Raw genomic sequence first — 26,486 nt, 5'->3', positions numbered from 1 at the left:
GTTTTTTGTCTCCCCCTGTCTCCCTATAAGCATTCATGTGTGCATATTTTTTCCCAGATGAGAAAATGGTGCAGATGAATGCTACTGCTGGCCAAAGGGTGGGGGCATATATTGAAGAGATCTTGAGTAATGCCTCCAAAGAGCATCAGTAACAAACCTCACCGATCTACTTCCCCGCAGAGAGTGGTCCAGATCCTAATGGTAACTCTGGGTCAGCTGAAGGCAATAGGGACAGAGAGATATGTGTGTTCTCTTGCACCCTCGGGTGACAAACCTCAAGGAACTTTCCAGGTTAGCTTATGTCTTACTCTGAGCTAACAAAGTCTCTCCATTTTTGTTCCAGCTTCTTTTCACCAGCTCACAATCTGTCATGACTCACACAATCTCTGACTTCGATTTAGACTCCATCTGCTTTCTCAGCCAGTCAGATCCCAGTTCTTCTGTAACACACCCTAAGAGAAGAGTGGGACTGGAACAGTGCATGGATCAGTATTCGGGAGAGAGAAGGGGGAGGTGTAGTGACTTCAGACTCAAAGTTTCTCCTTGTCTCATCTTTCTCAGAGTAAGTGCTGGGCTAAACTGCAAAATTTAAGTCTGTACTTACTCATAATAAGGTTGGGCCTGTCTTGGAGAAATTTGTCCTTCCTGAAGATGTGTGGACCCTCTGATCAGATTTGGTCTCAGAATCTTGCCAATCACTGCATATTTATAGGTTTCTGAAAGGAATGTCCTTCCTCCCCTGCTTATTTAAAGGACTGTCACAGTTCCCCGAGAAAAAATAGCAAGTTTTTGCCAGTCAGGGGAAGGTGACACAAAGGTAGCAGGGAGGCTGTGTGCTTATGTCTGTCAGCCTGAAATATTCCACAACTCTTTTTTTGGAGGCAAGCAGCTGGTGTGCACGAGACTTGCCCTCAGATGACCACTGGTTTCTCACAAGGAGAGAATGACCCTTGGAGGAGGGAAGATCACTGAGGCAGGGAAAGGCTGTCCCCATTTAGCTTATAGAGAAGGATCATGTGTCAAAGACAATATAGAGCTGATAGGCTCCGAATTCCAGACAGCAAAAAATAAATATCTCTCTCTTCAAGAGACTAGCTGGAGAGATTTCCCTGTACATTAAGCTTGTCACAGACTCTCCCACCCGTGATCATAATCAGAGAGGTACTGGTGCAAGGTCAATATGTGGAATTAAAGCCAGGAGTGAACTTTCCCAGGAAGACTGGGCTAGAAGTAATGGTATTTTTTACTTGTTCCTGAGACACCTTATGAGAAAGACCCACCTGTTAAGGTGAAACCTGTCACTCTAAGTTAGGTAATCATCTACTAATTATCAGGAAAGGGAACGTGGCCCAGCATCCAGGAGAATACCCCCAAGAAAATACTCTCTGGGTCTGGATTTCTTCTCTGTTACTGATAAAGGGAAATACATCCAATAAGCTGCTTGGGATGGCATGTAAGTGCCATGACACACCAAAAATATGATAGATATACAGAATGTTAGAGGAAAGCTGCAGAATACACAGAATTTGATTTTGACTGTTTACTGAGAAAACCTTAAAAGGACAGTGAGTTAAATAAAGCAGCATCTTCTCTTTGGATGCTGAGGTTTTGCATGCATGACACAAACTGAAAAGACATCTTTTTGCAAGATAAGTTCAAGATCTTCTCCAGATTTAGAACTGAAATAGAGAGGGATGCTGCAGACAAGGGTTAAGATCTCTGCTGTTAGTCACAACGGAGACAAGCTGGCAAAAGTGAGAGCTGGAATTCTCAGATCTGAGGTATGCATAAATATGTGGAAAGTAGGCAGGGTAGAATCACCATGAAAGAGAGCAGGAGTTTTCAGAGAAACCTTTTTCCAGGGTGTAGAAAACGTGGCTTCCCTCTGCTGTATTTCTTGGCAGCCTGCTAACACTTCATAATTTATTTTTTTAATTCCTGTATTTTAAGACTGCGACTTTGTAAAAATTGTGAACAGTGATTCAGAGAGACACACACGGGAATTTGAAATATAGGTGAATCCACGCTGTTTTACTACCTTCCTCCAATGGTGAGGATGCCCCCCTTAAGATTTTCCCATTCTATTTCATTTTCTCATTATTATTCAACTGATGGGAAATAAAAGAGGCTTTCCTCCCTTCCAGTCCTTTACTTAGAGCTCTAGCTGAATTAAAAACATGAGACATACAAAAAATGTTTTCCTCCTATCTGTTTTTAGGGCACAGCTCAGCTAAAGCACAGAGGAGAAGCTCCTAACTGCACCCCTATCCAGGAAAATCCCAGAGTAAAAATTGAGAAAGAGGAAAAATGTTCTACATGGGAATGTTTGGGAGGGATGCAAGATAAGAAGTAATGAAAAGGAGCTGCAGCAACATGGACAGGATTGCAGTCAGAAGCAGCAATATGCTTCTAGGCTGGAGATCTGGCTGTGTTTACACTGGTGCATGCAGGCCAGGTATGACCGGAAGGGTAAAACCAATAAAGAACGAGAACAACTGCTCCTCCTCCACTTTCCACGTGGCAGATTGATGCAGCATCCTGACTGTGTCCAGCAGTATTCACATCCTTTTACAATCCCTTCTGCCATGTTATGTAGACATGACAGAAACCTAAACTTGATGAGTCCCTAGCGACCTTGCAGTCCACATCTGACTCCTGTACACACCCGTATAGCCCAACAGCCTTCGTGCAGAAAGTAGCAGAAGAAAGGGTCAGTCCCATGCCCCTTCTCCCAGCTGAATCAATCCTCTGTGGGTATTGCAAAGAACATCCAAAAAGCTTCTCTTTGAGGAGCAAACGCAAGAAGACAGGCTCAACTGAAGACTGTGGTAGACTACATCAACTATAGAGGAACATCCTCATCCTCATCTTCATCCTCATCCAGGTCAGTGGAGCGTAGGCTTATGTCCTTGAGGATGTCTGAGATATTATCAGCAACCGGGCCCGCCAGCTCCATCTCTTCCAACTCAGTATCCGTGGCAGAAGTGGAGCACGGGACTTCCCCCTCTTCATTCAACTGTGAGGGCTCGGGTGAGTGTGAGCAAGGAGGCAGCGGGCTGTCTGTGCCTAAGTCTGCTGTTTGCTGTTCTGCTGGCACGCAGCTGTCCTGTTGGCTCCATACCTGAGTGGCCCTCCTGACCTTCTCACCGCCAACCGAGGTCCGGTTGGTATCACGGAAACTGGCAAGGGGCGGGCGGAGGCGAACCCCAGAGCGTGTGGAGCCCTCTATTGCCTTTTGAAGCTATGAGAAGATGAAAAGTTCAGGAAAAAAAAAAAAAAAAAAAAAGGGTCAGAAACAGAGTGACACCTCTACCTTTGCTGCCTGTGGAGAGCATATTTTACACTGGTGTTGTAATTTTTCGTTCCGTGTTAAATAACAAGTTGCACACCACTTTTGGAGACATTAATAGACACTCAGGTAGAAGCCCTATGTCTGTGAAAAGGGGTGAGCCATTTTATATCCCCACAAAAAACACCTACTGCCTTTTCTGAAATACAGTCATCCATTCCCCTACATTGCTTCCCAAGGATTGACTCAGAATTCAACTCTGGATTGAAAATTTAAAGATCACAGTTATATCCGTGCTGGATCCTCCAGCACATATAAATTATTGCAATGATCCACAGGAGTTTTGCAGTTGATTAGAAGAAGGTGAAAAATTCTGTACTTACCTCTTCCAACGCCAGCACTCCTCTCAGCTTCCCCATACTGGTTACATAGGCAAGACTGAGGCCCAGTAATGAGAACAATGTATGTGTCTATGAGCAAAACCACAAAAGACCATTTCAGGGATATTGAAAACTGGTAACATGATACTTGGTGCTAGCACAGGGACTTGAGATTTAGAAATGGGAATCACAAAGGCACACAGGTCTTCAGGCATCCCAGGGAGAAACTACCTCTTTCCTTCCCCTTTTGTAGCCAGCAACTATCACATTTTCAGCTTTCTGCTGTGCAAACGTAGTTGGGAATGTGTTTATTGCAGAGAGAGGGGTCTCAAGGTCACTCCCATCCTCCACCTGGCAAACAGAGATCCACACAGGACACCCTCTGTGCCTGGAGGCTTGTGGAAATCCTGCTTCATTATGGTGGTGGAAACTAAACTATCATAAGGTAATATGAAATGTCAGAACCTGCTAAAGTTATTTATTACAGTACTTCCCCTAACAATAGATCGCTTTTTTTCCTGTTCCAAAATGTTTTCTGTCAAAACTTAAGCTTGTTGCTGCTCACCTGGTGCGGTGGGATCACTGAACAAGTTATTTTCTCTTACAAAGCCTTCATAAAAAGACAGATATCACACTGTTATCAGTCTTCTTTTCTTCAACCGACATATACCCCACTATTTTACTGTTCTTCATAGATCAAGCTTTCTAAAACTTTAAGTATTCTTAGTGGTCATCTGTGAGATAATTCCAACCTCCAAGTTCTTTGAGCTGAGCTCTAGCTGAAGTCTACCTATGGCCTTACATAAAGTCATTCTTTCACAGCTGTTTACTTTTTTTTTGACATTGCATGAGATATTGAATGTCATGTTCAAGTGAAAACTAGGGAAAATCTCATTTCTCAAGAACAAGACATTTTACTGTAACGTATAAGACTGGTTAAATATAAATTGATAATGATAAGCTGTTATAATCTTACCATTGTCAGTAGTCTCACATTTAGCTCTAACAATGTATACCTCAGTGATTATTTATTCCTTCACTTTTTTTGCACCCAATTTAATGTCTATTATTTCAGAGTTTGTCCTTTGTTTTTTTTTTTATGAGAGGTTCCCTGTTTGTAGTCTTCAGGTATAATTTCTTCTGACTCCTGTATTTTCACAGATAAATGCTAGTGGTAGATTACTTCAGCCAGCCATTTAAAAAATACCAGACTCGTTTTAAGTATATGCTAACTGTTCTTACTTTGCTCAAGGCTGAGATCTTAACCCTTTGAAAACAGTATTTAATTAATCTTGTGCAAGACATATGCTGACCATTCATGTTAAATGAATATTGATAAAAACATGTACTGTACACTCTTGCTTCAGTAGATTGCTTTACTGCTTTCCCTTTCCATTCAGTGAAAGCTCTGGTCTCTTTTAATACTGATGTACAGTGACTGCTTTTATCCCAAATCATCCTGTGTTGTATGTAAATACATGTACAAATTGTATAATCCAGCTTCTTCTTTCCTTGTGCTTCAGGTCCATGAAGATCCTATGCTACCTGGTGGTGTCAAGCAGCTCTTCTCATGCACTGAGGAAGACTCTCTGCCCTGACAGAAACACCCATAAAAATTCAGGAATATTTATTCCAGTGCTGCCCACTGATAAAGCAGAAGGCATACAATGTTTCTCTTAATGCAGTGGCTGGAAAATCCTATGTGGTGTCCAAAAGCTATTTTAATGAATGCACTCAAACTTTTTATCATGGAGGCTTTCATTTTTTCAGGAGACTGGACATGCATGCAGAAGATTATAGGAGCAAATCAACTTCTGAAGTTGGATGTGGAAGTAACTGGTGATAGTAGTTGTAGGTGAAGACAAGGAGAAGAAGTAAGTCATAAACAAGACTTGCAGTGCTAGATAGGGTGTAGAAAACCTGGGTACCCCTAAGAAAGACACTTGCACCCACCTGGTGCAAGGAAGTTCTTTCAACCAGTTGGAAAGGGCAAGGGTCTATGCGGCAGCTATCAAAGCACACGTTCTTATTCAGCTCTTCCTGCTCCCAAGCATCTATCTGACACAGGAAAGAAGAGGAATCACAGTAAACAGTAATGTTGCTGTCTCGTGGACCCACACTATTCCCATTGTCCTGTTGATGCTTCTTCCTATGTAGATCATTTTGTCTTGCTCATTATATCACACCTCTCAGGTTTCCCATCCTTTCCTTGCCAGATGTCAAGTTCCTAAGGAAACAGAGCAATTCCATTATCTCAGATGTTTTCTGAGAAGGTAAGGCTTTGCTCCTTCATGCTTAAAAAGGAAGTGAACATCTTAGCCTTCCTTTCTTAGTACACCTTCCCCTTGTCATTGTAAGACAAGAATTCCTCTGTGTAAAAATACAAAGCAGCAATGTAGACCCATGGAAAGATTGAGGCGAGAGGGGACCTGTTGTTTTCTCCAGTCTCAAACCCTGCTCACAGGGTTTGCTGACTTCAAAACTAGATCATGTTACTCAGAGCCTTACGCAGTACATCTAGCAGAACAATTTCATCTCTTACTGTTTGAGACTTGCCCACTGTGCAATTCTAAGAAGAAAATGTCTTTGGATATGGCTTTATGTGGCAATCAGCAAGGTTGTTGGAGTTCAGGAAGAATAGCAAATGATAGGAAATGAATAAAAGAAGCAATAGATTAACCTTACTCCTTTTCTGCACCTAGTCTTACCTCTTCTGGCCTCATTGTGTCGACTTCTGCTGGCTCCTGTAGGAGAAAACAGTGTTCAGGACAGACAAAGAACCCACAGTTTTACAGAGCACAGAAGGAAAAAATTTGCACAGCCTCCTCACCTCATGTGGTCCCCTTTTAGCTGCAAATAGTATGTTACTGAGTAATTAGATTTGATTTATACTCGTAAGGTTTAATTCTGGACTTGCAGTGCTTTCCTAACCAAAGAGAGTGGTCTATGAAATGCTGATGGAGCAATTCAGGTGCCTAAACATGGTAATATGCCTTAGATGTACTCAGATACCCTACATGTAGCCCAACGACTGCCCTAGAGTCAAAAGGTCTCCCACATGCTCTCTATGATACCCACCAGCCTTATGCAGATAAGCCACATAAGGGAAATTTAATGGCACAAAGCAAAAGCATTTTTTCATCTTTATCTTACCAAAACTGTTTTCCAAATGAAATAGAACTGCATTTTATTCAAGATTAGACAAAATTAAGTTATTCACTGAGAAAAAGATGCCCACACTCAGTCATGATGGTAAGCTTGACACCTGAGCTCAAATGGCTCTTCAAGAAGATGCACACTCCTTTACAGAAATCATGCCCTTTTTACTCAGAGAAATTCCCCCACTGAGTGATCAGAGTCCAGGACCATAAGAGTGTCCATGCTGTGGCCAAGTGCTGAGTGGCTCTGAGTAATAAGTTCTATCTCCATTGCATTCTCTTACCTCTTCGAGGTATCACTGGGCTCTCTGTATCCCTTACCTGGGTGGCATTCTCTGTTTCAAGCGGACGGCTGTAATGGCACAAGAGCTGCTGGATCAGTTTCCTCAAACTCCTGAAATTGCCTGAAGTATGATAACAAACACATGGATAAGAGAAAAGACCAAGTGAGAGACAAAAATACAAAGAGCCATACCCATCTCCTTGCCTGAGGCAGGCTGGGACAGTCAAGATGGTATATGACAAGTATATGCCAGTCACAGTCTAGCATTCAATTTGTAAGATGGTGACTGGGACATGCTAGAATAAATATTACAGTGCAGCATCTTTTCCTCAAGGAGAAGAAACAAACTATTACAAAACCACCTTGCAGATAACTTTCAGAGATCAGCATCCCTGAAGAAAAAAACCAAACCACACCAAAAAGAAAACCAGAAGCAAGGCTACTAACAGAGCAAACAGTCTGATACATGGGGTGATAAAAGGTTTCTGCAGTCCACAGAGTGGGGGCTGGAGGATGAGAATGGGAAGGGGAGGTGAGAATTTGGAAATTGCTTCAAAACATACCAACAACCTGAATATGACAAAGGGGTAAAGAGTCCATAATTGTAATAATTACAAAAGGGTAAAGAGTCCATAGGTTATGCCAGCAGTATAATGGTGAAAATAGAAAAGACCACAGAATTATTCACCCAGGCAGAGAGAGAAATCAGGAATTAGCAGAGAGGAGGAGATAGGATTGGTGCTGATGTGAACATGGCTGTGGAGATAGGTGAGGCAGAAACAGTGACAGCTGTGAGCCAAGCTAAAAATTATGGCAGGGAAAGCCTTGTGAAATCACCTGTGCTTCACTACCTCTTGTCACTCTTGGATCATTCACTACTAGCTTGACATAAAATGTCTCACACTGTCCTTGTTTTGGAGTGATTCTTCTTCTGATTTGGTAAGGAAGGTGAGTGGCTGTCCCACCACTATACTGTCCTGGAAGTTTAAAGTGAATTTTCACGTTCCCTAGAGGTTTAGCCATACATGAGCAGAAATAGCACTTGCTATGTACTGTATTACATGCTAACCTTTGGGTGACTACAAGTACATGACAGAGCACTGTTTTCTGTATTCATTCTCAAGGTTGGGCTTCACCTCTGCATATTTCAAGGCACACAAAGGGGAAAAAAGGCTACACTTCTGCATCAAATATACATGATATAGGATTCAGAAGTGAGCTATGAATACAGTCCTTGAAGCAAAGCTGATATAGGTGAGGGTAGCACACAAAGAACATGATACATCAGTGCTTGTCCATCCTATTAGTGTAACTGAAACAAGGAGATATGTGCTCAAGGGAGGAGCCGTTCAGTTTTGGAGATTTCTGAGCATCAGTCTAGGCTGCTCAAAACCCAAGTACAGCTGTCTAGCTCTCCAGCTGCTTTTCCCAGAAAAATTAGTGCATGGAGTGAAGGAGGCAAGACATGGGACCCTTCCATGCACACTCTCCAGAGAATGTCAGAAGAGATGCTATTGCAAAGGATAAAGTGAGTAGTGCTGACAGAGAGAAAGCAGCTTGAGTGGGCCTACTTTTGCCATGCTCTCTGAGGGATCACAAACAGAAGATATTTCCAGGTTCTGTTGTTGAGGTGGATTAGCAAATTACTTTTAAAACAGGTACACTAGAGAAAGCTTCTCTCAGTGTCAGGGAAACCAGCACCTCACATAGGCAAGTGTGTTACAGGCAAAGTTACCATGAAGGCTTCCACAAGCTGGCTAGGATGTGGCTGAGACATGTCAGAAGCTTTCATACCTGGGGCTTGTTGTGGCTCCAGAGTTTCAGGCATTTGTTTAATAGGACTTGTTGGGCCGTTGCACTCTTCTGGGTAACTGGGAGTGGGACTTGGGGGATGAGGCAGCTGTTATGGAAAGGAGAGAAAATAAAATCCATCCTGTGTCATTTCTCAGCCTCTCCAAATGCTTTACTGCCTTTTAAGCAGTCTGTGTTGCCATATCTCCCTCACCTCTCCCTTCTCATCTGTATCCTCATCCTCATCAACATAAGCAAAAGATTCACGCTTCAGGTTTGGCAGGGCTGCCCCCAATCCCTTGCTGTGCCCATCGTAGGGTGCTTCAGACAGCTTCTGCTGCATCTCTCTGCTGAGGAGCCTGCGCCGTTCTGGGCTTAGATGTCTCTGGAGGAGAGCCTGTAGTTCAGATCGCTCTACAGACCCCAGAAGGATCATAGTCTCTGCATAATATAGAGCAGAGAAGCTATTAAGCCTCTTCAAGGTCCTGAATGTCCCCTGCAACACACTGCCCCTTTCCTCCCTCCCACCTCTTCAAAGTGCTTGGGCTCGTACTGTCTAGAGCCATACAGGAGTCACTGACCAGACCTGCAAGTTGCTGCTAGTAGGCTGTGTATAGGAAGCTCGCCATCCCTGAGTGGTGTCACCCCTTAGCATCACATCAGAAGCAGGCTCTTCTGCAAAACCCCTCCCCCTTGTCACAGTTCACTTCAGTCCACAAACTTCCCACTCACATGCCTGCCTTACCTGTTATCTCTGCTTCACTGGTCACACTCCAGCTTACCTGTCTGACCACACCTTCTGTCATTCATCATCCATAGCACAAGGTTTTTAGGATGATTTTTTTTTTTACAGAGTGGATCACACTGTCTCTTTCAGAGTATGTAATTTGAAAGCTAATTTCTTGTTCTCTTTAAGCTGAGACAGTCTTCAGGAAGGACCAGTTTCTCCACATTGCTTACCTGGAGTGTCTACCAAAGGCAAAGTCTTAACACTGGTGCTTTGGAGTAGAGTTTTCAAGTCTCGGTATGTAGAGTTGGAGGAGATGAATTTCACATCTTGAACCATAATATCCTCAACAAAGATATTGTATTTGCTGTGAATTTATGGACGATGAGGTGAAGAGTTAGCATATTAAACATGTCTAGCAGATAAATTCCTTGAAGTAATATATAAATGACCACTTCTTTAAAAAGTGTTCTGGACACTGTTGCTAAATAATCTTCTGTGAAAGTAAGGAAAGAGGGATTTCCAGTAGGATCAAAACAGATTAACTGGATTTTCATTAAGTTTGTATTCCATCCCATTACTCCTCACCATAAAAATACATACATATCTATAGTTTTATATATACATACCTGTGGGTACTATATATAACGAAGAGAGGAAGGTATGTAGATGAATAACCAAATTTTGATTTAAGCAAAATGTCCAAATGCAATGATATTTCAAACATTTTCTGGAGAAAAAAAATTCCAAACCCCACAGAATTCAGGGAAAAAAAAAAGGAATATGAGGCACTTAATTTTTAAACAAGCAATTTGGCACTATTAGTATAAATTAAATAATGCTGCAGATTATTCAGACCTGTGCTTCTGGTGAAAAAGAAGAAAAATACTTTTCTTGATTTCTGTATGTGAACCCTCATTCTACTCCACCGTTTGTTTTATCTTGCTTGAGGCCTAATCTCCCCTTTTTTTCTTCTTCTTTGTAGTACCCATCCCCTTTATTCTCCCATGGACTCTTCTTCTACCTTATTTCTTTGTCATTCCCCACCTTCACCTCTATTTTACTGTTATACCTTATGTGGTTCCAGCCCAGGTCTGGCAGGTAGGGCAACTTCTTCACCTGGATGATGCTATCATAGAGGCTGGGCTGCAGACTCTGGGCCACCATGTTGGCAAGAATGACAGCCACCATCATGGGGAGGATATGTGAGATCTGACCTGTCAGCTCGAAGCAGATCACAGCAGTGGAGACAGTGTGGCTCACTGCTCCTGTCAGAGCTGCTGCACCTTTCCCAGGTAGGGTGGAAAAGGAATAGGAGGATAAGACTGTCATACAGAAACAGCATGATATGTCAGCCAGGAGTCATGAGGGTGGGACCACGCAAAGGAAAAGAAAGACATGCAGACTTACCAATGACAGCATATCCTCCAGGCAAGATTTGATAAACAATGCCATCAAAGAGGATCCCACTGGGAAAAAGTGATGCCATGATTTCCCCAATAAGACGCCCAAACGCAGCACCTGGGAAATATCACAAACAATTATGGAATAACCTCAAAGGAGCACCCAGTCTGTGATGTGCAGCCATGCTGGGTGATCACTTGAGTATTTTCTAATGGAAAAAAAATCAAAATGACATCAGGGACTCAAGAGTAGTTCTCTTGAACTCTCTTGAAGTGTAGTTACAAAACATAGAAGTTAGGCTCCTGAGACTGGGAGGTACTGAGAGATGTAAATACAATTGATCCCTCATTCTTCCACTGAGGCACAACAGCCACAGTGGTATTTGTCATTCCCAGGTAGGAGGAAATATCTTCAGAATACATAAAATATTGGTCCAGATCACACTTGAGGCACTTCCAACACTCATTATTTGCATGCTCAGACACTATAATCACAGCTTGCAGAAAAGTTTAGGTAGAAAAGGATTTATTGAGGTTGAGTTCTGACCTCTATTCACAACAAAGTAAGATCAGATCACCCAGGGCCTTGTTCAGACAAGCTTTAAAAGTATGCAAGAATGGAGATTCCCCATCCTTTCTGAGAACCTTGAAAACTTCTTTTTTTCCTTATGTCCCATCAGAATTTCCTCCGTTACAACTTCTGCCTGTACCTGTTATTTACTGTCTGTCTCTAAGAGGAGTCTTTCTATCATCTCTGTTCCCTGCTGCATGAGGTACTGAAAGCTGCAATTAGTTGCCCTCTTGGCTTTCTCTTCTGCAGTCTGAACAAGACAAACTTCCTCAGCCTCTCCTTGTATGTTTTGCGTTTCATCTCCACAGCAGTCTCAGTGGTCTCCACTGGACTCATTGCACTTTGTCAAAACCTCTCAGATTGGTGGACACATAATGGCTCAGTATTCCAGAATTGTGACCAAAATGCCGAATGCAGAGAAATAAGCAGTCTCTTTACCTGGCTTTTCCTAACACAGCTTTGTCTGGGGTTTGCCTTCATCACTGTGAAGGCAGGCAACTGCCAGAACCCAGAGGTTCTTAGCCCACTTAATTTCATTTAAGAGATGTAGATATTTAATGATGAACTTTATGAGCTTGCATCCATTAGTCTAAGATAGCCCATCTTGCTTAACATTAGGAACATAGTATTTTTAATTTTTGGTCCTGAAATTAAAACCTGCTAAAAGCCAATAAACTCCCGTGTGTTACTATATTTCAGTCAGAAGAAACTAATAAGTGGTGGGTTTACACTGCAGGTGCTAGTTTTGAAGTAATCTCTTCCAGCTCTCCTTTAGGAGGAAAAGGAGCCACTACAAATAATTGTTGGATGGGAGTTTCTCTGTAGATGAAGCAGCAGATAAACTAAAAGGCCATGGCTCAACATATGTCTCCCCACAGTGTAGCTTTCTTTATGTAAAAGGACAGGGATTTCCTCCTCAGCATTTGGATGTGGGGGACAGGAAGCACAGACTCAGAGGCTGGTATGTACATTATTAACTGAGCTTGTCACAGATATCAAGTGATGAGTCCTCATGCACTAGGAAGAAACCTACTGGGTATGTACACAATGTGTCTCATCTTCTCCATTTGTCAGACCTATATACTGCAACACAAAATTGAAACTCACCTATAACAAAAACAGGCATGAAGCCTCCACAGGGGATTGGCATCGTGGTAGCAATGACAGACACGAAGAACTAGAACAAAGGCAGAGGGTGCGGTTGTTACTCAGCAGCAATAGAATTTCCTGCAGCCCCACTCTACTGCCCAGCCTGTGAATCTGTGAGGAGACACATTCTGAGGGATCTGATGGTTCAGCCAGAAAATGAAGGGTAAAGGGGGCTGTGGGGTATGGAGGGGAGCTGGAGAAACCAGCAACACACCAACACTGGTGCAGAGGGTTGGGCATCTGGGCATCTGCTGTGGTGGCAGGGAAGCTGAATTACCGTGGGAATGGATGAACATTAGAACTCCTTTGCCTTGGAACTCAGAAGTTGAAATTTCCTACTGCTCCAAACAGCTGAGCTTTTCATAGAATGAGGTTGTCAGTTTTTCACAGACTCAGGAATTAGCCCTTATGGAAGCAAAAAGTTGGCAGAGACACCTCCAGAGTTTTCTTCACACTGAAATCTTTCTAAGTTAGATCAGGTTGCTCAGGGCCTTATCCAGCTGAGTTCTATACATCTTGAAGGGTGGAGATTCAGTATTTTTTCTGAGCTTTCGTACCACTGCTGACCCACACTCAGGAGAGAATTTTTTTCCTGCAATCCAACTGTCGTAAGTTTCTTTTATTCTAGCTTGTGTATGTTGCTCTTTTCCTATGACTATATTGGGAAATATGATTAAATCTGTCCTGGTACTGCTAAGACCAGTTCAAATCCTGACTTAACCCATCCCACATAGGCTTCTGTCAAAACCAGCCTAATCTTAAAAACACCTTTAAGGCCTGTATGCTCAGACTTTCTCAGGCAACATGACAAGAGATTTCCACAGTTGAGAGAAACACAGAGAATGCTGCTGTTTCAAAAGCTTGTACAAAGAAGTATACTGGCAAGAGGTCCCTTGCTGCAATAGTATCATCCATAGGAGAGGGACAATCACGGTCCAGCACATCATGAGCAATACTTCCAAGTGTTTCGAGACCATATTCTCCTCAGAGTGGGCAAATCCTTCCTGTTCAAGGTCCACCTCTGAGGACAGCCTCCCTTTAGGAAAACCCTCTACAAAGGTAACAAAGAGCCAACAAAACAGCGTTCCTCAGCCTATGGTAGAGGAACATGCTGTGAGAATGGCTTGGACCACTTGAATAATTCAGAGGAGAATTTCTTGGCTGTCTGCAGTGGCCAAAAAGCTGCAGAAGCAGAATACTGCTAACTAAGCTCTATCTTTGCAGTACCAAACCCAGACAAAGTACATGTGAGACTTGGGACTATAGTGCAGTGGAGAATCAGGTCAAGCCTTTGCCCAGAGTCAAAACAGCAGTTTCTTTTTTTATGCAGTCTATCTCAACTCTGAATATATCCAGAAGAAAACTGCTTGGAGCAGTTATTTAGTGAGTAGAGAAAACTTTTAGTTAATGGGACAGAGCCAATGAATCTAGTGTCTGAGGATACAGCTCTTCCAAAAAGAAACAGACAGAGTAAGGATACACACACCATGTAGTCCATCCCTCTTTAATTTAAGTAAATGAGACCTTATCTGCTTAGTACAGCATAATCAGAATGATCACAGAAGAACTCTTAACTGCCTGCAAGAAATCTGAAGCAGTGTTTTACATCAGGTGGAATCAGCTGTGTCAATCAGTCACTGATGTCCCTTCATAATCTACGGAAATATTCAACTGATATTGCAAGGTGGCCTCAGCTCTTTTGCTTCTCTATAACAAACAAACAAAAATGATCCCAATTTCTATATTTTTGTCCTTTTAGTTTTTGGGTTTTGGTTAGTTTATCTGTTGGTTTTTGATTGGTTGGTTGTGTTTTTCTGTGTATGTTTGGTTTTCTCCTTAGGAAAACCTTGTTCTTGCTACTTCTATTTTGAATGCTGGAATATAAGGTTCCCTTCTCTCAAATCTCTTCTCCTGCTCTGTAATGTATCAGTTACACAGCTGATCCTTTCAGAGGCTGAACAGTTGCAACTTCCACAGACCGTGTGAGCTTGGAACATTTAATCTGCTGTTGCTTTCCAAGAACTGAGCAAAACTCTTTTCAACTGCATTTCTTCATCAGGTTATTGTACTTCTAACAAATCCTTCTGCATCACACAACTATAGATTGTGCTTGCATATTCTCATTTGTCTACTATCTGCAGTCAGGAATAGCAGGTAGGCGGTATCAGACTTTATCTAGACCAAATATAAATTATCTGAGAGCTTTTTACTCAATGACTTATTTTTCTGGAACTTCAGAAATCTTTCCTGATTTAGTCCTCCCCACCAACACGGTGGTACTGATGGTCATTCAGCAGGGTGCACGAGAAAGATGACCAAGGAAGCAGTGAAGGAGGTCACTATATTAAGGCTAGGAAACTACTTTCTAATACTTTTTGTAATCTTGCATTCAAGGTGGGCAAAAACCATTTCAAAATATATAATATCCCATTTCATTTGTAGTGCTTCATTCTGTTGCCAATCATTCCCTACTGGCAGTTCACGAACTATATTACAAATGATCAAGAACATTGATACCCAGATGAGAAGGCTTATAGTGAGATTGGTTTCCTACCTTCACGAGGAAGAAAAGCAGGATGATGATGAAGACGCTGACTTTGGGATGGATCCAGGCAGCAGATTTTCCTAGGATCTGTGGGTCCCCTGTGAACTTTGCCCACGTATAGTTATCAAAGAGGGAACTGATGGCTTCCCGTGGCATCAACTAAACATAAAATCAAAAACAAAAACTAGCCATGAGATTAGATGGAGATAATATTCTACATCTGTTCCAGGAAAGTGGTGAAGAGTTTCACTTCAGTCATGATAATCAGACTTAATTCACATTTTAATCTTCAGGAAGGGGGACAGGACTTTACCTGAACTGACGAAAGGACAACTACTTTCACACAAGGGGTAGTATCTTCCTAATTACTGGCTTAGGAGACTGGACCTTTTTCAACTTTTATATGAAAAAGACACCAGAGATCATAAGTCCCGAACATAGTCCTGCCTCAGTCCAAACTCCTCCTAAATCTTTCTTTACTTTTCCATGATATAAAACCTATATTTACTGGGTCACAGGATAAGGGGAGACTGTTCAGCAGAGCTGTATAGAAATGTGAATACACATCCCAAACTCACCTCTCCTGCCATGAATTGCCCAAATCCTGAAGGAAAGGTCATAGATGCTATACAGAAGGTTATAACTGCTGGGTATATAAGGCGGCTGAAATGGAAGAAAAGTTCATTAAAATATAACATCACATTCTTTTCTTGTATTACTCTTACTTCTGGACTATGAATAATGTTTCTGTGAAAGCTCATCTGCATCTATTTCTTTGAAGATTTGTTACTGGCAATTTAATCCCCTGCTCCATTGCTTATTATCATTTATAGAGAATTCAACTGTCAGCAAAGCCATTTTACCCATCAAAATCAGTGTACTGGAAGGCATGGAGGGAGAGAGTGATGTACAAAATACAGAGACTTGAATACACAAGGGTGGGGGTGTATTTACAGTGATGTGTTGACCTATTGTCAAAGCCAGCACCTCTTCCATTTGTCTCTATTATGCCAGTCTTGCCTCTTCATCCCCCATCCTATATATCCTAACCTAATTTATTTAAATATAGGGTTATTTTTTTTATAATTTTGCATGCATCCCCATCACATTAATTTTTATGAGAAAAACTTCTTTTCTTTCTATTGAATTGATGACTGTCACAATTTTAGGAAGTTGTCCTTGGTGGCTAGTGGGTACAGCTGTGTTGGACAGCAAGATGAAGCCATCTGGATTTTCCTACTGCTGTGTCTAATCCCAGGATGTGTTTCTTGGTACCCTGTGACACTTCATGGGCGTTCAGACAACGCAAGTCTAAGCTGTCCCCATGTGCTGGACTAATCCTGTCAGGCCTTCTCTGACAAATCTCTGTGTTCCTTCAGGAACTTCTGACTGTGATGCTACCATACTCAGGAAGATAAAGCATAACCTTTCATTCCCATCAGTCTAAGATCCGACAAAATTCTGAGAAATAAGTCAGAAGTTTAAAGCAAACTCTTGCTTTTCACGCTTTGCTTTTTTCTCTTTTTTTTTCCTCCTCTCTACTAACTTTGGTGGCTCTGCTGGGGCTTGGTGGTAATACTAAATAATGAAGAAAGACAAATTTTCTCCCACATAATAGATTAAGTTATCTGGAACTTTTTTTAACTAGTGTTTTTAGTGTTTTTCTTTTGCTCAGATCTACAACTTGCTAGGAAATACAGGGCCTTCCCATCTCCCAATTTAAAAAATTCTTATAGCACCAGATTGGTTCTGTGAAGGGACTGAAGACATTTATACTTAGCCATGTTTTTTTTTTCAGGTTATAACTTTGGGAGTTATTATTAGAGAGGGCAAAAAAAAAATATATTCAAGTGCTCTATAAAACATTTATTGTTAAGACTCTTATTTTGTTGTCCGTTTACTGCTGCAATTCACACTATTTGGTTACTATTAGTTTCAGCTTCTGGTTCTTAAATATGCAGTAAGTGTAATACTGCAACACATTCTTTACATTTTTACTATATTTTGATTTTTAAAATTTTAAGACATTGTTAGATTTCAGTTGTATTTCATTTTCTTAAATACAGTTAAATTTATTATTTACACATTCTAAAAAAATAAAAGCAGCATGAACTTAAGAAGTGTGATTATTGATTTTCTAACTGAAACCATTTTATGTCCAACCATTTTATGTCCTCTTAATGAATATTACAGAGTCTCTCTTCTAAATCAAGAAGCTATCTGAAGCTACAGGGGCTGGCCAAGAAGAAATTCCAGCTCAGAACAATTCTCTTGGTGTTTGCAGGTATTTTATTCTCATATAATTTTTCAATTTCTTGTATTTTTAGTGTCTTACATTTAAAATAGTTCTAGCTTCCCGAAAGCATTTGCTACTATCCAGTATGAGTAGGGTATAAACACTTGGTCCCTAAAAGGAGTATCTACAAAAGCACTCACTATTTGGTGAGAAACTTGCTCAGAGTGGTGTGGCGCCGGATGAATAGAACCACTTGGCGATTGAGATAAACAAAAAATGCTCCAAGGAATCCAGAACATATCCTAAAGTAGAGAAAATGAAATAAAATTGCATCAAACTACAGATAATATAGAAGCCATCAACCAAGAAACTGAGTTTTTCTCCATCTTAGGCTCTTTATGAAGTCTTTTCGATGTCACCTTGAGGGTTGTCCTACAGTGATTCACTTGAAGACATTGACTCCCTGATGAAAGAGGAGAGATTATTTTGCATCTTTTTCACATACACTGACATTTTTCCACTTAAATTTTCTCTTGCTTAGAGTGCACAATCTGATATATAAAAAAATCTATAAAATAATGTATAAATAAGGACTGACGGATCTCAGCGGGGACTGGAGAAGAGCAACTGGGCAAAGACCAGTATTGTCAGGACTTACACATCATGCTGGAAGAGGAAAGAGTAAAAATGGAGGGTTTTTAAATCTGATCCAGCAAAATTTTATACTTACATAAAATACTAAAAGTTACAGCAACTCTTGTGCCTGAAGCAAAGTATGTAATCTCTATGGTCTTAATCACTTAGTCCTATCTTCCTGATCCTAATAAATCAAAAAAAGTAGAGTTGTCTAAGGACTGGCCCTGGTTCTTGTGCTTTCAATCTTACTGGGATATGGATAAGCAGGATAAATAGGGCTTAGTACTAAAAGGTGAAGTAAAAAAAGAAAAAAAAAATATATACACAAAAGTGTGTTTAGAATAGTTGATGGGAAGTATTATTTTATGCGGTAAATAATTAAACCACAGAATACTGAGATATAACAGATAACATTCTAATTCTAATATTTTTAAAAATAATAAACATAAGCAATATAAGCCCAGGGACTGCACAGGGAACTGAAGTTCTTTATAATACTTTATATTTAAAAATAGGTACCTCCATTCCTAACTATCAGTTTATCAATAAAATAGGAGTGCTCTTCCTGTATATATTTTGTAAATTAATAATATTTGATGACACAGAAGAACAGGATCTACCCGTTTGTGGTGGTGGGCTGGGTTAGCTTTTTGTCCTACTTGAAAGTGAAAAAATATGTTGGATAGAAAGGCATTCAACTTTGATTCTTAAGAGAATTTGGAGCACTCCAAATTGACATCAGGACTTGAGCCAGGACTATCCAAGCCTTTAGGTTTTTTTTTTTTGTTTTTTTTTTTTTAAATTACCCCATTGGACACTCAGGCATTTAAAAGCATGCCACAGTTGTAATATAGTCCTTTCTTTGCCTGTGTACAGTACTGCAGAAAAAACAGCTCTGCCAACACAGTTCAAAACAGAATGACAAGAAGTTTTATATTCTTTCAGCTGTAAATCTTAAGTCTTGCCAAAACAAAAATATTTGCTGAGTTCAGCATGCAAGTCTGTTTAAGAACAAGAAAGTGAATACATATTATTGGCAAAAACTAGTCTATTCATAGATTTTCAGTATTTTTATGTCTTAAAAAATTCTCACTGGAGTTTATATACAAGTGAAAACAGGTTACTAAAAGGACATATCAACTGTATTTCCGATCTTGGACCCAGATCTTGCAACTGAGTATATTTACAATGCCATCACAGGTAGTTGTTCCTTCAGTGTATTCCTTTCACTACTGCTCTGCAGCCCTGGAGCCTTTCTCAAACTCTAACACAAGATTTTTCCTTACAGCAATTCCAGATTAGTTTTTCTCTATTCCCCAGTTACCTTTTTATTTTTCTGAAATACATTCTTAAATTTTCTCCACAAATGAAAACAACTCAGATATGTCCATAAATAAAATAAAACGGAGACTCATCTTAATAAGTTAAATGTTTTTCTCACTGGATCCAATTATCCTTCAGTTAGCTTTACCACCATATCAAGTGTGCCAACCTCTCCTGAAAAAGAAAACCATTCTGACTTTGTAGAAGGGAAACTTTCTGCTTAAATCTTTTTTCCCATTTTTTGTTAAGTGGAAAGGCGACACTTGTTGAGTCAGTTCATTTGGGGATGCCATCAAAATAGTTAACAGGCCATTCAGTGAATCTATACACAGAACCTAGTCCAAGTTAGATTTACTTTTTTTCCTTTCTGAAAAAGATACATGGAAAGGAAATAACAGTTTGCTAACACACACATTTCCTTCCTCACCCATTGTGTTACATGGGCACCATTTCTGAAGGAGTAATCCCAGCAAGCAGAGACCTTAAATGTAATAATCAAAGTGTTTAAAAGATCTGTAACTGTTTCACAAAAAAAAAAAAAAATCCTAGTAGAGTTCACATGATAACTTCTGTATAGCAAAGGCCCAGGCTTTTGGGAACTTACCCAATTACAGCAAATGCTGGGAGTTCTTGTAGATCAAAGGGGAAATCCATGCGGAAGTTTGTTCTGAACAGCGCTGTGATGGTATCTAAAGAGAAGAAGGAGGTATAGGGAGAAAGGGAATGATGAGGTGAGAATTTAAATGCCATAGCATGTAGGGATAGTGACAGAGGAACTAGCTATATGCATGTTTTTATTTGATTTAATGATATGACATACAATACGGCAGGTTGGCAGACTTAAGTCTGATTTTAGTACTGTCTATTTTTGAGCACTTGTAACCCTAGAAAACCTATGTTTGTTTTCAGAGAATGTATATATGTTTTTAGCTACAATCTAGGATTTTTAGAGGGTTTTCTTTTCTTTGTTTTCTTCTACCATCTGTTGTTTAGGAAATAAAAACTTCCCACTACACTCATGCTCAAAACTCTCTTTATCAAGGCAGGCAGTGCTTACATATCTGGAGAAGCTGTGGAACACACAGTTGTGGTTGCCTTCTAGACACAAAACTCAGATGTTCTCTGAAGTTATATCTGCAATATTTTGGCTGTTATGAAAAGAATGAAAGTCTTAGAAATCAGAGATTAAAAAGATCAGCTAGGTCCCATCTTCTCCAGTTCACCTTTCCTGGTAGTGTTCCATTGCTAAAATGGCTTGGATGTTGAAACCTGTCCTGCTTTTACCTGGAGGCATTTAATTGTGTGGAAACAATATTTGTGTTATAGATGAAGTACAAATTACCAGACTAGTGCAGTCTGGAAATGAATGAGGATGGTTATAAATCCCATCTTGCCCTAGATGAAGAAATTACTTGCACAATGAGGAAAGAAAAAAAAAATCCAGCATTACATCATAATTACAGAAGGCACTAATTGTTTATTAATTGGTCAGGCAGGACCAGGTTTAGAGCAATGATTTAATCATATTTCTGTGTGTAACATTACCTAAAATAGCTAAGCCTAACGGCAAGTTAGTATCCAAAATGGGAAGATCTTACATCTTCTCTCTTCATCCCATTCATTTCTTCCCAACTGCACTGTTATCCCCTCCTTCTGGGCCCACTCTGACACAAGAGTCCTAAATGCAGCTGCTAGAAATGTGTAAAAACTTCATGAAATTGGTATCATAATGCATGGTATTGCATTGCAGTATTGTAATGCCTTCCAGTAAATCAATCTGATAGTCACTCTGCTTGGAACCCTGATCATTTTGTCTCAAAGATATTCTGGAATAAGATGGCAAATGATTGCCTAGGCAGAAAAGTTAGTTCACATATGGTGTGTGAATTTAGAATAGTTTACATGTTCCACATGAACATTACAGGTAGATGTGTGTAGTGCACATTAAGGGAAGCAGTTTATTCCACTTTCAGATACATTACTCCAACTCAAACAAAGGCTTTCTTACTGGGTGATAAAGCTTTGCAGGAAACTAGCAAAAAGACCTGCACTAGTCCACTGAGTGCATAACTTCTGAGAGTAACCAAGACTTCAGAAACTGTGAATACATCAGAGAGGGGGCCCTAAGAAAAACCCTTGCATGAACAAAGAGCAAAAGGACCAGGCTTGTAACTTTCAGAAGGAAATAAGCAAGAAAAAACATGAAAGATATGTGACAGCAGGCATGATAAAAGATGATAAAGTAATGAACGACTTAGCTAGACATAAGTTTCTAGCCCTTTAATCCAAGGACAAGGAGACTGGCAATGCAAAGAAAACTCACAAATATGAAGAAGTGACTATTTTTCATACACACATGGATCATGGAATATTTACATTGAGACAGTGAATGAAGCAGAATATAAGAACTGTTAATATGCATAATAAAGCTGTGTGGGTGATTCTGAAGAAGGAACAGTAATTAAGATACTTTAGGACTAAGATACTTTCTGATGATTTGAGAGATCAGCAAGGGAGCTAGAGCAGATAAAAATTAAGTATAGGAGATTATCTCCTGTCATCTGTCTTCAAATGGTGTTTCAGCACACAAAAAAAATCCAGCCCTGTGAAGTCAAAATAGACAAAAGATTATACCAGTTTTAAGGGAACTGGCCACATGGAGGGAGCTGGGGTTGTTTAGTCTGGAGAAGAGGAGGCTCAGGGGAGACCTCATCACTCTCTACAACTCCCTGAAAGGAGGTGGTAGCCAGAGGGGGATTGGTCTCTTCTCCCCGGCAGCTCTCAGTAGGACAAGAGGGCATGGACTTTAGCTCTGCCAGGGGAGGTTTAGGTTGGATATTAGGAAAAAATTCTTTACAGAGAGGGAGATCAGGCATTGTTACAGAGTAGGAATGGTTTGTAGTTTACCTGCATCCTTGTTCCAAACAGCAAGGACTCGGAAAACAAAGGCACTAAAGGTCGCTGCAAAGAAACCTCTCCAATAATTGCGCACAGCAAAGTAAGTGGAAGTGACCTCAATGCTGAAAAGGACCCCTAGAAAGAGTTGGAAAGGGAGCAAAATTAAAATCAGAAGTAAAATATTAGAAGCATGCAAGAAGCTTTTAAATAGTCTTCTAGAGCAGTGGTCTCCAAACCCACAGTGATGTGCACCCACATCAATAAAATATTTTTGAGCAAGTACCCCTCAATATATGTGTATTTATTTTAAAACAATTTACATGTAGTAGTGTATTAATATATTATATACAACATGAACCATGTTTTAACATGAAACGTTCAACAACATGAAATGTTTTAATTGAAATTTAAAAAGATGAAGAAATAAAGAACACTTAAGTTTGTTTATTAGTGGAAAAAAAGGTTTTTGTTCTCACTAAAAATATTAATATTCTTTTGAAAATTTGGTTTAACACTTTGTGATATAGTGCTTCAAAGTCCTATGCAGTTATTTTGATAATTACTTTTAATGTTTGTCAGAGCTGAAAAATATATCTCACAATAATACATAGATACAAATGCAAGAAATGCATTGTTGGCTGTGCTGACTGAATCATGACACTATTGCTTCAGTCTCGTCCACCACTTATGTAAAGATTTTTCCTGAGATTTAGATAGTAAATTTCTCTCTTTCCTGATGTCAATCAGTTCTTGCAGATTAATCAGGAGTTGTATTTTTACATCTTTAACAAATGGGTTCAAATTCCACTTTCAATCTGGAAGATTTTTAAACAGGCTAGAAAGTTCTGTTTCAATGCTTTTTAAATGTACATGTGTGAGAATTTTTGTAGGTGATACACATTGTATTTGACAACAAATTCAGAAAAACTCCACAAGTTTCTTTTGAAAAGCTGTTACTTTCTCACCCACTGTTCAAATGGCACTGTCATCTTGAAGTATACCAATTATGTGATACACCAAGTACGTTTATTTTTTCCAAAATAACCCCTAGGTAGCCTGTTATTGACAGACACTTGTTATCACAGAAAAATCAATGAATTCAGGACTGTCTTTTTGTAAAAGAAAATATATAACTGGTCTCAAAATTCAGCAACTCTTTTAAAAGCTCATTTCCATGAGATAACCAGTAAATGTCTGTGGGGTAAAAAAAGATTTTTATGGTCACTGCCTATCTCATTATGAAGTACTGTAAAAATTCTCCTGTCTCAAGGTCATCCTTTTATGAAGTTAACCACATCAATGACAGCCTGGAGTGCAGAACTTCGCTGCAAATAAGTTGCCTGTGAGCAGTGCAGTGAATGAATTTGAGGACTGGTGCTATCTTTGTAACACTACCATGCAATCCTCTTCTTATGCCAGTCAAAGCAGCCTCTCCATTGGTCATTATGCTTGCAGAGTTTTTCCATAAAGCAAAGTATTTCATTTATTTAATGTATTTAATACAATCATGTATTTAATACAATCATATATTTTATTTATTTATATTTGGATACAATAATATTTATTGTAATATTGATTATTAAAAATAATATTTAATGCAATTATATATTTAATACATGAAAAGCATGTATTAATGAAGTAATTTATTATTGAGAATATATCTTATCTGTTAGATCTTTCTTTTAGTAGCTCACAGAAAATGGTTCTTCATGTGTTTCACTATCAAAACAGCATTTAGCAAACACCATAAGATGAGACATGTTAGAAACATCTGTATTTTCATCCAGCTGCTCAGCAAACTTCTCACACTGTATAACTCATACTGAGTCTTGTTTCTTCAGTTCTTCGGCAATGTTTCTTGCATCTTCTGGCGCAGTGTTTGCTGGCAGAGGAATGTCTTTTCGTTTTCCACCATATTGCTTTCTGATATTATTTCAGCCATTTTTACATTTAACACTTGTTTCCTTGGTGGCATGTGGCTTTTTGTCTTTTCTGATGAAGTAAGAAACCTCAAAGGAGGCTTCTAAGCACTTATTATTTCAGTGACATTTTGTAAAGTATTGGATTCAATATCACATTCTTTGAAACATCACTTAAAAATTGTGATGCTTAGTTTTAAAATGCCTTGCTAATTCTGGTATTTTCACACCATCATTAGCTAACTTCCCAAAGCACAGTATGCACTTAGGGTGAGGTTTGTTGTTAATGATAGCAGCTGTACATCTATACCCCAAGCAGAATTTGGTAATTTTCTATTTTGTTAGCAAATTACTTGTCAGACTTGATTAGCTGATCATTTTTTTCACTTTGTAATGTGTCTGATTAAGAACATGCACTAGGAAGAGAACTATCAGCTCTGCTGTGATCTTGTAACTCATCTGTGCTCGCATTACTGGTATTATCTTCAGTCCAAGATCTCTTTGCAGGAATCTGTTTAAGCCACTTGTCCAATTTGTGAGGGTTAGTTTAGTTGGCACCAGACAATGTAATCTGTAAATCCACTTATGTGGTCATGTATTGACTGCAATGTGCTTGTAAGCAAGCAGACTCTCTGCCCTGTGAACACTGGATGTGGCAAGTGGCAATCTGACAGATTGACTGAGTGAGGGACACCAGTGCCAATATATATACTGAATATTAATAAAGCCTAATTTCTGGAGGGTTTTTTGTTTTGGTTTGGGTTTTTGTTTGTTTGTTTTGTTTTGTTTGTCTGTTTGTTTGGTTGGGTTTTGGGTTGGTTTTTTCTTTTTAGATTAAAAATAATAAAGTCTGGTATTTTCTTCCCAAAGAGGGCACCACACCTCAGTTTGGAGACCACTGTTCTGAGAGCCTTCCCCTCTTGCCTCCAGAAGGCTGACAACATGCAGAAAAAAGACTGTGTTATGGGTGCTGGGAAAGTTTGCAACATTTAAGGTAAGTTTCTTTGTTCAAGATAGGGCACAGATTAGAAATATGGTTCAGGGGATGGGGAGAAAAGAGGACTGGGCAGGAGAGGATTTAGGTACCTGAGAAAAAGGAAACAGAAGAGCCACTTGCCTCCAAGTGGTGTCCCAAAGCAGCAGCCAACCCCAACAGCACAGCCCACGGTCAGGACATCTGTGTAATAATATGGCTGCTACTGGTGAAAGAGACAGAGAGAGACAGACAAACAGAAGAAAGAAGGAGAGAAAGCAGAGAGTGAGTAACAGAATTGGCAGGTATGGCCACATGCTGTCTCCCAGCTCTGTCACCAGTCTAACTATAATTATCTTATTTCTCCCTCATGGAAGGCTTAAAAAAGTTCACAAGACAAGACCTGGCACAAGACAGGCATATACCTGGAGCGACAACTTCAAGGCATGTGAAGATGGCAGCATCTCATCTTTCATTAAAATATGCACACTTCTGTCAGTGAAGAAGAAATGCCTCATGGAAAATATTACAGAGGGTGGAAGGCACATATGTATGTTTTACTCCGTCTCTTTTACTTTGGCAGGGAATCTCAGGATGCACATGTGCCAGAGGGTGCCTCAAAAAAACCCTGCCCTGTTAGTTTGTAGGTACAGGGCACATGCATATCCAGAACCAAGTGTGGATAGGTGCTGAAGGTACTGCCAGCCTGGGTAGGTGTGTGGGTAAAGATCACCTAGTAAAGGATTGTGCTGCCCTGGTGAAAACAGTCATGATAATAAGGGAAAATGGAAGGCATAAAGGATAGACACTCTTCTGAGGCGGTTTTGGAAGACTTTTTTTGCTCTTCTTTGGACACACTCCAGCACCTCAACGTTCTTGTAGAGAGGGGACCAAAACTGAACAAAATACTTGAAGTGAAGCCTCACCAGTACTGAGTACAGAGGGATAGTCATGCCCATTCTCCATCTGGCCACACTATTTCTAATTCAAACCAGGATGCTGTTGGCCTTCTTGGCCTCCTGGCTACACTGCTGGTTCATGTTCAGCCAGCTACTGACCAAAACCTCCAGGTCTGGAGTTGCTGTGACCCAAATGCAGGACCCAGCACTTGAATGTGTTTAACCTCATACAGTTGGTGTTGGCCCATTGATCCAGCCTGTCCAGATACCTCTGCAGAGCCTTCCTACCCTCAGGCAGATCTGCAC

At 40.1% G+C, this 26,486-nt stretch overlaps 1 protein-coding gene across 2 annotated transcripts in view; it reads right to left on the bottom strand.

Moving 5' to 3' along the window:
• Window positions 1-1,525: 1,525 nt before the first annotated feature.
• Window positions 1,526-26,486, bottom strand: part of CLCN1 (chloride voltage-gated channel 1) — a 63,407-nt gene continuing 38,446 nt past the window's right edge. For both annotated transcript variants that reach the window (XM_030453657.1, XM_008499111.2), the window contains exons 7-23: window positions 25,426-25,504; window positions 22,399-22,524; window positions 20,096-20,180; window positions 17,733-17,834; window positions 15,875-15,959; window positions 15,306-15,455; window positions 12,710-12,779; window positions 11,039-11,149; window positions 10,701-10,914; window positions 9,862-9,995; window positions 9,116-9,342; window positions 8,905-9,010; window positions 7,149-7,231; window positions 6,378-6,413; window positions 5,623-5,727; window positions 3,673-3,759; window positions 1,526-3,241 (exon numbers count right to left, since the gene is read on the bottom strand). In XM_030453657.1, the coding sequence (XP_030309517.1) occupies window positions 2,843-3,241; window positions 3,673-3,759; window positions 5,623-5,727; window positions 6,378-6,413; window positions 7,149-7,231; window positions 8,905-9,010; window positions 9,116-9,342; window positions 9,862-9,995; window positions 10,701-10,914; window positions 11,039-11,149; window positions 12,710-12,779; window positions 15,306-15,455; window positions 15,875-15,959; window positions 17,733-17,834; window positions 20,096-20,180; window positions 22,399-22,524; window positions 25,426-25,504 (2,199 nt within the window). In that variant the 3' untranslated portion in view covers window positions 1,526-2,842. The remainder of the gene's footprint in view (window positions 3,242-3,672; window positions 3,760-5,622; window positions 5,728-6,377; window positions 6,414-7,148; window positions 7,232-8,904; window positions 9,011-9,115; window positions 9,343-9,861; window positions 9,996-10,700; window positions 10,915-11,038; window positions 11,150-12,709; window positions 12,780-15,305; window positions 15,456-15,874; window positions 15,960-17,732; window positions 17,835-20,095; window positions 20,181-22,398; window positions 22,525-25,425; window positions 25,505-26,486) is intronic.

This window comes from Calypte anna, chromosome 1 (genome assembly GCF_003957555.1).
Source record: "Calypte anna isolate BGI_N300 chromosome 1, bCalAnn1_v1.p, whole genome shotgun sequence".
NCBI classification, from domain to species: domain Eukaryota; kingdom Metazoa; phylum Chordata; class Aves; order Apodiformes; family Trochilidae; genus Calypte; species Calypte anna.
Note: the sequence above shows the minus strand (reverse complement) of the source record. Positions and strands in the feature narration are given on the sequence as shown.